At 48.1% G+C, this 13,523-nt stretch overlaps 2 protein-coding genes across 2 annotated transcripts in view; both read right to left on the bottom strand.

Annotated features, from left to right (window-relative positions):
• Positions 1-3: 3 nt before the first annotated feature.
• On the bottom strand, positions 4-4,264 carry CDK3 (cyclin dependent kinase 3). Its single transcript, XM_081027528.1, has 7 exons — positions 3,376-4,264; positions 2,959-3,036; positions 2,758-2,878; positions 2,496-2,666; positions 2,301-2,402; positions 1,821-2,024; positions 4-712 (listed from the first exon to the last, which is right to left on the bottom strand). Exons 1-7 carry the CDS (start codon positions 3,828-3,830, stop codon positions 587-589), a joined length of 1,257 nt encoding a protein of 418 aa, XP_080883654.1. The 5' UTR covers positions 3,831-4,264; the 3' UTR covers positions 4-586.
• TEN1 (TEN1 subunit of CST complex) overlaps positions 4,205-13,523 on the bottom strand; it is a 13,449-nt gene continuing 4,130 nt past the window's right edge. Inside the window, exons 2-4 of the mRNA XM_081027529.1 lie at positions 10,542-10,670; positions 8,635-8,792; positions 4,205-4,639 (exon numbers count right to left, since the gene is read on the bottom strand). Of these exons, the coding sequence (XP_080883655.1) occupies positions 4,518-4,639; positions 8,635-8,792; positions 10,542-10,627 (366 nt within the window). The 5' untranslated portion in view covers positions 10,628-10,670 and the 3' untranslated portion in view covers positions 4,205-4,517. The remainder of the gene's footprint in view (positions 4,640-8,634; positions 8,793-10,541; positions 10,671-13,523) is intronic.

Raw genomic sequence — 13,523 nt, 5'->3', positions numbered from 1 at the left:
ACTCAGAGTGCACCACCTTTATTTCCTGATCTTAAAGCCAGAGGCAAACAAATGTAACATCCTCCATGACAACTACTTAGAACGACCCACACACTCCGACCTCCCCTGAGACAAGGAAAATATCCCCTCTCTTCCTCATCTTGCTTCTTAACTTGGGTCTCTTAACAGGAACTCAACTCTTCTCCCAAACATTTTACAGCCACAAAGACCAGCAGGGGGCACCCTTTCCCTCAGGTTCTGACTGCCGCTGAGGGCTGGGCAGGTGAAAGTCACCGGAGTACCTGGCAGGCAGCTGGGGCAGGCTTCCCGCTCTCCTTGGCACCTGTTGTTCCAGTGCCAAGGGACCCAGTCTCTAACCGCTTCATACATGGGGCTTCTGTGCCTCCATCTTGAAATGGCACCGTCAAACCCAACAAACAGCACAGGAACTTGCTAACCTGAGGCAGGGCTAACCCAAACTCAGCCCTCTGACAGCTGATTCCAAATTCCTTAGAGCTTTGCTCCTCCCAGATATATTTTCTTTCTTGGGAAATGCGTGGAGAGGCAGCTCAGGCAGCAGCTGGAGAGAGGATTTGAGGCCACGTTCTCAGCGGCAAAAACGCTCCAGCACACAGTGGTGGGGAGCCGGGGAGATCTCAGTGGATGAGAAATATGGGTGAGCAAGGGCGGTCTTGGCTGAGATCCGCTGGCTGGGGTCATACTGTAGGAGTTGCTGTGAAGGAAAGAAGGAAGGAGGAGGAGAGATGGGGCCTGGGTGTGGCCATGGTTGTGAGAGGAATTTCCCTCCCAGGTAAAACCGGGCTGGAAGGCCCCAAACCCCAAAGTTCCACCTTCAGACCCAGAACTACAGGAAGCCCAGCTTGAAGACACTCCTGAAATGTGGAGGCAGAATTAGTTCTGGTCTAGCCCTGTTGAGTCACCCCGGTCTCCTTCAGGCCACTGGGGCTCAGTCTGTCTCTCCCTACCTTACTGAGGTTTCCAGGCCCAGCCCACTACCAGTTGAGACAGACTTCTCTGTATGTATCAGGAAGTCAGGGGCCAAACCTGCCAGGGAGTGTACTTGAGGATGGGCAGGGACTCCGAGTCAGCCAGGATGTACAAGGACCCACTGCCTCAGAGTAGCCAAGACAGACAGTGCCAGGAGCCTTGGCTGGAAGGCTGTGTAAAGCTGGATACTTAGCCTGAAGATGAAACTGCTGCCCCTTCCTCAGATCCAGCACCAGATTAAAGGGAAATGTGGCTCTGAGTCTTTGTGGGCAACGATGAATCATCTGCCTAAGGCCTTCTGGACAGTCTGGCCTGGGCCAGCCCAAGGCATCAAGATGGTGCAACAGGAGAGCGGGGTGAGGCCTGGCAGTGCCCAGGCAGCAGGAAACAGCCTGTTCTGCACAGCAAGTACCCCCTGTGGATGGCACTGTGGGGACTCCTGAGGCAGTCGGAGTGTAGTCCCTGCTGGGGAAAGCTTACAGCTTACTTAGATGGGTGAAAACGTCCACAGTGAAAATTCCCCAAAACATAAGGCAACTTAGGAAAAAGGAGCAAGATTCAGCGTAAACACAAAGCTAACTAGAAGACAGACGTTTTAAAAGGGAACAGAAACATTGGACTTATCACAGCAGAGGCCTCCAGGTGGGACAATCAATATGCACAGGAACAGAGGGAAAAGCCAGTGTGTACAGAGGTCAGCAAAGCGACCCGCTTGGACCCAGCAGGAGCCAGTTACGTAAGACACTGGCTACCAAAAGGATCACTTCTGGTTGGAGCAGCGGCTGGAGGTAGGAGGCCTTTCTTGCCCTCCCCTGCCTCCTATCTGTACCTACCATGAGCAGGTCCCTGCCCTGCGGTTCCAGATTGGGTACAATTTCCTCTAACTCCTTCCTGGTCCACTTGGGGAAGCTGCCCTTATAGTCAGGCAGCTGGGTGACTCCTGGCCACGTAGCTTCACTGGGTGTCCCCAGGGTCCGAAAGATACGAAAGAGCTGGTCAATCTCAGAGTCACCAGGAAACAGGACTCTGTGGGTCACCTGGAATGGGGGTGAGGAGAAGCTGTGGCGTCCACTCCCTTATTTGGAATCCAATACCAGATAAGAGGCCATACCAGGCAGGCACCTTCAATATCTCTTTCCAAGGGCTGTGTTAAGAATCCTGGTCTTTCTGGAATAAGGCCCTCTTGCTCAGTCCTTTAACCCGTCCCAAATGCCCCTTAACCCCCTTCTAATAGGAGAATCAAGAGTCCCACCCCCATCCCAGTAGGACCCTGCCTGGGGCCTTCCCGTGGCCATGTTTGTGCCTCTCTCTACCATCTCTGCAAAGATGCAACCCGCACTCCAGATATCCACAGCTGTCGAATAGAACTTGCTGCCCAAGAGGATCTCTGGGGCGCGATACCAGAGCGTCACCACCTGTGGGGACAAGAAAACAGCATCATTCACGGTGGCTGAGGGCATGGGGGACATCCCTTCGGCTGCCCCTCTCTCCCCTTCATTCTGCGGTACCTCGTGGGTGTAGGTACGTAGGGGCACCCCGAAGGTTCGAGCCAGTCCAAAGTCAGCCAGCTTGACGGCACCCAACTCACTGATGAGCAGATTCTGGGGTTTCAGGTCTCGGTGGATGACCCGATTAGTGTGGCAGAAGTTCAGCCCCTGCAGCAGCTGGAAGACGTAGCTCTGGAACAGTGAACGTGAGAAGGAGCTCGCCGAGCGGACGTGGGGCCAGCTGCGCCAGGCGTCCGTGGCCTCCCTGTCCTTCCCTTCGCACCTTGACTAAGTGAAGGGGGAACTCGGAGGCTGGGGTGGAGTCCATGAACTTCTTCAGGTCCTGGCTGAGGAACTCAAACACCAGGTACAGCTTCTTCTCCTTGTGCATGACGTCCAGCAGCCTGGCCGGGTGACACCAGTCAGGATGTGGCTCCCAGGTGGACTGACAGGCCCAGCTTCCCCGCCTCCTCCCCCACCTCACCTGACGATGTTGGGGTGCTTAAGCTCTTTGAGCAGAGAGATCTCCCTGATGGCAGTGCTTGGGACCCCCTCGGTCTCTCTGCAGGAAAGGAGCAGACAGCAGTGGAGGCAGGGAGCCAAGAAGGGCGCTTGTGCCCTGGGGGGAGTACTCGTGTTCCTTATTCTGTAAGGTGGGCCCATCCCTCAGCGATGGGGTGCTGTGCTCCTGGGCACATACTTATTACAACCAGGCGCCCGGCGCAAAGCCCGGTCGGGGTTAGGACAAGTGAGGGCTGCACCTTGTGGCCGTCCCAGTGTAACTGGGCAGCATTCGGGAAAGGAGCTGAATATAAAACCCCGAGATGAGGGAGGGATGGGGGAGCTCCGGCCTGGGGGTCACCTCTGGGTGGGGTGTTTCCGGGGCCATCCCAGCACTCACAGGTCCAGCCTGATCTTCTTGAGAGCCACGAGCTGCCCTGTCTGCTTGTTCTTGGCCTTATATACCACCCCATAGGTGCCCTCTCCAATCTTTTCCACCTTCTGGAACATATCCATGTCCGCAGAGCTGCCTGGAAAACAGATGGCACCTGGGGCATTCGTCCCCGCACCCAGTGCCCCTGCTGCACCCTCCAGCCTCCGTGGAACACCTGGCTTCCTGGCTCTGAGGCGTTTGGCCCCCAGGGCTGGCCTGGCTCTGCCTGCCAGTACGCCCAGGCTCAGGCACAACTCCTGGCCCCCACCCCCATCCCTGGGAAACTGGCTCGGAGAAGGGTGGCCCCTGGCCCAGCCCAAACCAGGTAGGAACCCCCAGGCCACCTGCCTGGTGCCCAGCCAGGAAGGTGACTGGCTACAGAGCGCAGGAGGGCCCAAACTTCGAATGCCACAGGCCCCCATCTCTGCGGGCCCTGGGGGCTGAAGGCTGCCTGGGGCGCCCAGGTCAGCTCGGGGCAGAGGTCACGGTTCAGGAACGGTTTCTGAAACCCAAGTCCTGCTCTATGCCACAGGACCAGTGCCAGGGGCTAGGACCGGCCTCTTTGGGGACGCTCAGCCTCCTCTGAGGGAAGAATCTTGGTAGAGTCGGTCCCCCTGCGACCTGCACGCCTTACCTGTACCCAGGGCCCCTCAGCCCCTTCCCGTCAGGCCCCCAGCCCAGAATTCACCCGAAACCCTGCGCTCCTGCAGCCTCACGCCCGGCAGGCTGCGTACTCCACGGCTCCCCCTCCTGGCCAGGACTGGCACTGCACCACGTGCACACAGCAAGGTCTTTTCCACTGGAGCCTTTATTCACCAGGTCCTTCTGGAAATCTCCATAACTCCACGCGACGCACAGCCCCCCAGCGCCCAGGAGCTCAGCCTCCCGCAGTCTCCTGGGGTGGAGGGAGGTGTCAGGCTTTGGCACCTGCTCTCTAGGTTCTCATTTCTGGGACAACCCCAAATGAACAACCCCTCCCCTCTTCTCTCCAGCTCCAGGAAAGGCTGTCACCCTGAGGAAGCCCCTGGAGTCTTCTCTGCAGCAGCTCCGGTGTCCCCAGTGGGCTTCGCTCCAGGAGCAAGTTGGGTGGGGTTCCCAGCTGCCATTTCCTACTGGTTACTGTCCCTCTCCCGCTGGTACATCCTCTGCTCTTTGATGGCTTGTTCTAACAAGGGAAGATTCACTCCTTCCACACATGTCAGCACCCGGGCCTTCACCACGGAACCTCCATCTGAAAGACACAGACACGAAGGAACTGGCAGTGACGGATGCATTTCAGCTGTTTCCTCACCACCTGGTTCTCAGTCCTGAATTTTGAGGGCACAGGTAAGGGGGATGGCACACAGGCTGCTGGCAATTTGTCCACTTAGGCCTTAGAACTGTGGGCCCGCCATGCGCTGTAGGCACATGTGTGGAACTTAGGGGTAGCCTGAAAATTTCACTTCTCCAGGGAGGAAGGGCCAGAGAGATGTACCTTCCACTTCCTTCCCTTGTCATCTTAATTCCTGCCACCTTCTTTGTAGGTCCCAAGTGCCTGGGGTGGAGGAGTTACCATGCTCATCCTCCATTTGTACCAAGGGAAGGGCCCATTGGGTCATCCTGGGACCCAGTGGCATTGGAAATTGGGGCAAAGAGAACCCCATATTTAATAAATCGAAGGAGAGAGTGTCCTTATAGGGGCAAGTCATGCCACCCTGGTTGAGGGACTAGCGGGGCTTCCAGAAGATGCTGTGTGATCTGATAGAAAGGTTCATAAATGTTCAGGTGACGTGAAACAGGAAAGAGATCTGGGGTTTGTCCTAATCGTTTTTTCTTTTCTTTTTGAAAGTCTATGCCTAGGCTTCCTTCTAGTCTAGGCCACTTTACTGACTAAACACAGAGTGGGGACAGAATTCAGAGTGTTGGATTGTCTTGATTCCATCCTTCAATACGGGAAGATGACCTCGTTTGAAACATGAGGTCATCTGTGTGTTGTCGGCTTCTGCTGACCCCAGTGCTGGGTTATAGGCTATACGGCCTAGAGTAGAGTGGGCATATGACAGTATCTGGATCTATTGATCAGTGTAGACTTGATTTGCATCCCTCAGGCTTCTTTAGGAATAGCTGGGCTATCTATACTGATCAATCAAACAGGGTATTTGCCTGAACTTCTCTTGGCACTGAGAGGCCTAGACCTTTTCTTGTGACACATGTAGCCCTCAGTAGTTTGCACAGAGTAGCTGCATGTGTTCAGGATGACAGGCAAGTAAGGACAAAAATCAGAAGTCTCCTTCACAGTTAAAAATCTAAACATAGGAGCCGAGGTCAGATGTTTCCTGACTACGAGACGTTAGTTATTCGGCTTCATTTCACAGCACTCTCCTTACACTAGTGTCGTTCCTCCTCTCAGCCTGAGGAGACCCTTCCTTCTAGATTTATATAGTGGATGACGTGTTGTTTCTCCCCGGGAATGAAAATTCATAGTTATTAAATATGGAAGTGAGCTTAAGAAAGACAATTATCACAAAGAGCAAACTGGGCAAAAGGTCAATGGCATGAAAGGAACAGCGTTTGAAAAGCAGGGAAGGGAGAAAGGAGTTTACGAACAAGACAGCTAGAGAAATCGTCCTTTAGGGGAATTTCTTCTCGCAAAGATAAAGACTCTGGAGCAAGAAGGGACTGAGTCACAAGAGCAGTCAGAAAGCAGTGGGTTGAGGAGGGAGCAGGAGATAAGGGAGGATTGTTATGGAAAACAGACCCTCTTTTAGGAAGTTTGACAGTGAAGGGAAGGAGAGTCACAGCAAGGTAGGGCTAGACAGCCCTACCTTATTTTAACATGGAAGAGGTTCGAGTGCTTTATATGCTGAGAGGGAAGAACCAGTGGTAACAGGTTAAGGGTTCAGTTGGGAAAGCAAAGTCCCCTCGGAGGGAGGCCATGATCACCTGGCAGGGGCCGCGCCTCAGGCAGGAGGGACCCTTCTGGAGGAAAGGAGCTACGGGTGGGTGTGGATACATATAATTTTACGAGGGACTGCGGCTAGGGCCTCAATTTCATCTGGGATGTAGGAGGGGGAGGTAATTAGCGGAAAGGGACAGGGGCCTTGGGTACCAGGTGAATGTCTGCAGTGACTGGCGGATCACAGAAGAGGGCGTCGACAGGGACATGAGGGAGAATTTCCAGGCAGCATGGAGGGCCCTGGTGAGCTAAGAGACCTTGAAATCATTGTGCTGGGAACCCGCTGAGCTTTGTCCATTTCTTCCATCAACAGTGGGGTGGGACCCAAGAGGGTGTAATCGGGCAGGAGTGATGGAAGGCAAGGGGTTGAAACTTCTGCCAGGAAAGCAACCGAAGGGATAGTGAGGTCCAGCTGGAGGGGAAGAAAGGACAGAGAAGACAGGAGGAAACACAGGGGTCCAAAGTCCGAGGGTCCCGCTGGAGCTGCAGAGGGAGGAGGCACAAAGATACACGCTGAGGTTTCAGGTAGCAGAGGTGGAGCCGTTCTGGGAGTGGCTGCGGGTGGAGGAGGCAGAAGTGGGATACATCACACGGTGGCAGAACTGGTCGGCCACAGGGAAGGGGAAAGGTGAGCAATGACAAACCTGAGGAGCCAGCTGGATTCAGGCCCCACCTCTGTGGCGTGTGTGACTTGGGAAGCTCACTAGGCCTCCAGGTGGGAGCTGAGGAAGGGGAACTGCTGTCAAAGGAAAAAGCCAGGTTTCAGGTAGGACCTCGAGAAGGTCAGAGCATAAAAAGGAGGCTTGAAGATGGAAAAGCACAGGCCCCAGAGATCAGGTAAAAGAAAACCAGAAGGGGTGGGATTTATGAGGTTTCTGGCGGGAGCTCCAAGGCAGCCTTGTGCTGTAGGCAAGCAACCTGAAGCTTGGGAATTCTATTAGGGATTCTGGAGCAGAATGGGGAGAGGCTGCACCCCAACACCTTCATCCCTGAACAGGAAGCTCGTGGGCCCCTGGCTGGTGCCTCAAGAAGTGACATAGCCGGCGAGTTTCGGCACACAGCAGGCATTTCTTCACCTTTTCTATCTCCTCTGCAAGCTCTTTGTACAAACATTTCAGAAAGATGACTTCAGGTGGCCTCCGGTCTGTCCTCAGAACTGCCAACCTTGTCGCAGGCTATGACTGGTATCTGGTTGACCTTTGTGTCCCCACATGACTTTGGATTTGCCAGACACATAGAGGGAGGTTTGAAAGCGGCCACACCATGTCCCCTCTGCCCACTTCTGTGCTCAGCCCAGGTTCTGTCCCTCCCTGCTCATTGTCATCTTTTTTTCCTTCTGTCAGTTGCAAATGATGACCATGTATGACTTTTAGAAACTTGGGGAAAACTCTTTTTTAAGAGAGAAAATGCAGGTTATCATGTAAGTGGTAAACTAGCCAGAGCCTAGGAAGAATGCTGCCTGATCTGGGGGTTGATTCTTCAGGTTCGATTTTTCTTTTTCTTTTTTTTTGGCCACAATACTTCAGAGTGTGGCTACCTGTGTGTCACGGCAGAGGCCTGCGATTGACCGCTCTGCCTTGGGTCATGGTTACATCGATCGGGCAGTCATTTTTTCTTTCTCAATTTCTCTGTCTTCCTTGTTTTTCTTTCTGAATTTATACTTTAACTTTTTTCCCCATTTTTTTTCTTCCTACAAATAATTCTAAATGTCCACTCAGGTCCTGCCCTTGTCATGGCCTGATGTCCCATCTTAGTTTCAACCCCTCTCTGTATTTGTATGTATGTGTGTGTGTGGGGGGGGTGTCTAGAGTTCCAGACACTGGTCAGTCAGTTCCCCGCAGCTCCCCAGAATTACTGCAAGACCAGGAGAGCAGGAGAAAGCCTCAGGTGATTCGGGCCGAGTCAAAGTGAAAATCATGTGGGCAAAGGCCTTTTGTACCCACGCCCAGCCCTCCTGATACCTGTTTCAAATCAATTATGAGGGCAGAAGCTCTGTGAACGCAAAGGCTTTAGCCTGAATAAAGATGAACTTTTATTAAATCAAATGGAAGTGAAGTCAGCACCATTTAATTACTTTTTTTTCCTAGTGCATTTCACCCTGAGTTAAAAATCACTGTGACTTTTAGAAAGTAAGTCGGTAGTGTAAATCAAGAAACATAAATGGAGGGAATGTTAACCTTGGTGAGGGACTCTTTTGGGTCAGAAGCCGGGCCCAGTGCTAACCGAGTCACCCAAAAGACTGCCCGACCCAGGACCCAGAGTGAAAAAGCGTGTGTGAGGCCCCGGCTTACCCTTCTGGTCCTCCAGGTCCCCCAGGACAACGTACAGGGAGCCCACCTGGGCTTCGAATGGCTCCACCAACTTGGTACAGATGACGATCTGGTGCTGGTCAGATCCACTCTGAGCCATCAGGGTTACTCGGGACTGGGTCATGTCGTAGACACACAACCTGGAAGTCAGAGAAAGTTTCTATCCATAGACACAACCGCCACAAAGCTTGAAAGGTTTGGGGAGGCCAGTAAATCCAAGGGAAGATCGTCAGCCTTACTCTGATCAGACAAAATAAAAATGGCAGCAACCAATCAGAAATACTGTTTTCAGTCTACATTGTTGAGGTATAAATTACATGCATTAAAAGGTACCTGTTCAAAAAAAAAAAAAAAAAAAAAGGTACCAGTTCAATAAGTGTTGACAAAAGTATGCACTGGTGTACTCACTACCCCAGTCATGAGTTAGCGTATTTTTATCACCCCAAAAAGTTCCTTTGTGCCCCAATCTCTCCATATCCCACCCCAGGCAACCGCTGATCTGCCCTTGGTCTCTAGAACTGAGTTTTCCTACTCAAGCATCTCATATAAATGGAATTATAATAGCATGTATTCTTTTGTGTCTAGTTTCTTTTCCTGAGAATCCTATCTGCAATCCTAGCTCCAAGATTCATTTATGTTGTTGGGTAAACTGGTAGTTTGTTCCTTTTCATTGCTCCGTAGCACTCTGTTGAATGGATAAACACATGAAACATTTGTTGTTCAGCAATATTTGTTGAAGTGACTATCCTTTCCCCACTCAAGTACACTGACGTCTTTGTCAAAAATCAATAGATTTTGGTTAAATGGATTATGGTTAAATAATATGGTATATCTATGCAATGAAATAAAATAGATCTATTAGGTTGGTACAAAAGTAATTGTGATTTTTGCTATTGTTTTTAACCTTTTAAACTGCAATCAATTTTGCACCAACCTAATATTTAGTGATAACATAGATCTATATACTTGGCATGAAATTAAGTCCACCATCCAGTTAAGTAAGTAAATAAATAAATTGTACCATCTAGTAATATCATAGGATCTCATTTAGGTGAGAATATTTCTACCTATATGTACGTAAATGTCTCCAAGAGAGTCCCGAGTGATTTGTGACTCCTGGGATTTGCATTCTTTTATATATCCCCTAGCACCCTGTTGAGCAGTGAACCATGTAGCCAACAGGATATTGCAGAAATGACTGAGAGTGACTTCCAGGGTAGGTACTGTGGCTTCCTCATTGCTCTGTCTGTTGAATCACTCGTTCTGAGGAAAGCTGTCATGTTATGAAGACCCATAGGCAGCCCTATGGAGAAATCGACGTTGTGAGGAACTGTCTTTACAAGAGCCAGCAGTAACTCGCCAAACATGTGAATGAGTCACCTTGGAATCAGGTCTCCAAGTCCAGACCAGCCTTCAGATGTCGGCAGCCCTGGACAATAGCTTGACTACAATCTGGTAAGTAAATCAGCCAGAACCACCCAGCTAATCCACTCCCAAGTTCCTGACCCACAATCACTATGAAATAATAAGCTTTTGTTGTCATTTTAAGCCACTAAATTTTGGGGTAATTTGTGCCACAGCAATATATGACTAACATGGTATATATCTGTGTGTATGTGTATACAGATAGTGTATACAAACCCACTCGCATATATATACATACATACACATATGTACAGTGTGTAAAGTGATCACCAAAAGGTTAGCAGTCGTTTTTGCTTGCTTTCTTGACACTTTTATGGATTGTTGACATTTTTCACAATGAATGTATATTAATTTTTTAGCATTTAAAAATAATTAGATGAGATTATAATAAAACGATTTTGTTTTTTTTGGGGGGAGCCACTTGAACATCCCCCCACCTTGACAAAGAAAACGATCCTTCTCACCTGCCGAAAGTTCTCAGTGCACCCCCGTCAGGAATGTGGCTGACCTCCCAGGGGAAGTAATAGATCCCAGGTTTGGGTAACATCATTGGTTCCTGTCACCAAAGAGTTCAGATGGATTTTTGAAGAGTCCTAATAAACAAGCAGACCACGAGAGGGAGGTTAGCAGATGCCTGAGATTCAGTGGCTGGTGGCTTAAAATTAAAAAAAAAAAATTGATAGGTTATGCATTCAGATATTTTGAAAAACAAACAATATGCAAAGCTCTATGTGGAGAAGTACTGTTCCTATTCCAGTTCCTATGCAACCCACTCTCTCCTTAACCCCCTGAAGCAGGGGGTCTGTAAAAGGGCAGATAGTAATATGCGGTCTGTCACGGCTACTCAACTCTGCCACTAGCAGGTGAAAACACAAACGGTACCTAAACAAACGAGCATGGCTTGTTCCTCAAACTTTTGATTTCCCTCTACACTAATTATTTCCCCTCTCTACTATGTAGACGTGCTGTTCATTGCGATTTTTTTCACTGCTGTGTTTTGACACTCTTTCATTTTTGTACATAAAGGGAGTCTTTACGTTTTTTAAAATCAATTTGTTATTTTAGAATAGTTTTAGATTAAAAAAAAAAACCTGTAAAGATGTTACAGAAAGTTCCTACATTTCATCACACCCAATTGTCCCTATAATGAAGTTCTTACGTGAGAGTGACACATTTGTCACAATTAATGAACCCATTCAGATATGTTGTTATTAACTCAACTCCATTCTTTATTTGAATTTCCTTAGTTTTTCCCTCATGTCCCTTTCCTGTTATTGAGTCCTTTCCAGGATACATTACATTTAGTTGTCATGTCTCCTTAGACTCCTATGGGCTGTGACAGTTTCTCAGACTTCCCTTGTTTTTTGATGACCTTCAGAATTTTGAGGTATACTGGTCAGGTTATTTTGTAGACTGTTGTTCTATTTGGGTTTGTCTGATGTTTTTCTCATGGTTAGACTGTGGTAATGGGTTTTTGTTATAATTTTTTAAAAAGAGAAAAAGAAGACCAGTTAAGTTATGTAATAACAATAAAATGGAACACTCGGCAGGCTTTCTAAGAAGATGAGGCATTATATACACTCATATACACTCAGTAGATCTCCAAGATATACTACCAGGAACAAAAGTAAGGAGCAGACGTGTATGTATAATATGTATATTTGTGCATGTATGTGTGTATGTGTGTGTGTGTATGTGAGAGAGAGAGAGAAACTCCATAACACAAGAAGCTATGTGTAGAATAATAAGCAATAATTTTTCAATGACAAAAGGATGCTGAAGATGAGAGCCTTCAACTATTTCTTGATAGACAAGGAAATGGAGATATGCACAAAGAAAATGGGAATTAAATAACCCCAATGAAGATCCTTGCAGAAAGCAGATGACACAGCTTTAGTCTAGAAGTTCAATGTAACTTAGAATCTTGCACAATTGGTTTCCGTGTCCTCTGCAGGGAGGTCACTGGCACTGCTCTCAGTCCATGTTCCATGGTCATTTCAAGACAGTGTGCCCAGAACGGGTTTGACGGGCGCAGCACAGGAGCAACCGGCCAAGGTCCACTTCTCTCCCCCTAAATGCAGATGTTCAGCATTGCTGTGACCAGGGAGCAGAGCCATTTCTGTCACCAGAAATGAGACAGCCCCCTAATCATCTTTGGCATGAAAGAGAAGCAAGAAAACCCAAACAACAACAACAAAAACGCCAAGAGATTGTACTCCTTCCTATTGGGGATAATGGAGACAATCCTGTCCAAGCTAGGAAAAAACTGAAACTTCAGAATCTTTTGTAAGGTCATTTTTCTACTCTCAAGCACACATATATTACAAGCTAAGCTATAAGTAACTACGTCATTACATTTATTATTTTATTTTTAACATTATCGTGCAGTAGAATTGACTCTTTGGGGGTCACACACTTTTATAGATTTTAATTTCATTTTTTTCAAACAAAAGTTGCTATGTGTTTAAGACATTTTTATTGAATAAGCACAGCTGGCTCAATAAATCATTATCCGCATATTATCACACATTCAATAAAGTTTCTGAGAAGATATGTATATCAGGACAGGCTCGTCTTGTGGCTCAACTGGATTTCAAATAAACTCTTTAGAAGTCTTAGTAATGCTGCAACCTGTAATTCAGGGCCTTGCCCTTTTCGTTCTCCAAGGCATTTCTGGGAGAGAAAAAAAATCCACGGTATGAACAAGAGAAATATTCTTCTTTTTAATGACTGGAAAGTTTAAAAATACTACACAGAAAGGATAGTGAACCAATCTGACAGCTTCTTCCATTTTTTTCCTCAAGCAATGGCCAAGATTTCTGTAGTAGGATTGAAGGTCATAGAAGTAACCAAGTTCATTATAGCTTTTATCAGCTTTGGGTTTATTTTTCTGAAGACAAGAATCTTGACTGTATATGTTTACCACTCCACAATTAGACTAGATTGCCAGTTTATTATAAAAGGATGTAACTCAGAAACAGCCAGATGGAAGAGATGCAGAGGGCGGGGTACGTGGGAAGGGGCGTGGAGCTTCCATGCCCTCTGCAGGCACCACTCTCCCAGCACCTCCACATGTTCACCAACCCAGAAACAACTCATGCATGTTTTAAAAGTTACAATTCTTTGTTAGTCTATATTGCACAATGAATCTTCAACATGAAAACTTGAGTTACACCATGTGGTTTGAACTATGGCCTCCAAAGGTTCTATCACATGGGCATTATTACAAGTTTTAAATGGAATCTCAACTAAATTCCACAGTAACCAATCAAAGGATTATTTTACTATGTCTTTCAAAGTTTTGCAATCATCAGGGGAAAATATATTCAGAGACGCATCAATGGATGTTAAAAGTACTGGGTACAAGTTTGATGAGAAACAGGATATTCACGTATCTATCTCCCCAAAGATTACTTACTAATTACAAAGAGAAAAACAGTCCACTT

This window comes from Rhinolophus hipposideros (genome assembly GCF_964194185.1).
Source record: "Rhinolophus hipposideros genome assembly, chromosome: 20".
Classification (NCBI taxonomy): Eukaryota; Metazoa; Chordata; class Mammalia; order Chiroptera; family Rhinolophidae; genus Rhinolophus; species Rhinolophus hipposideros.
Note: the sequence above shows the minus strand (reverse complement) of the source record. Positions and strands in the feature narration are given on the sequence as shown.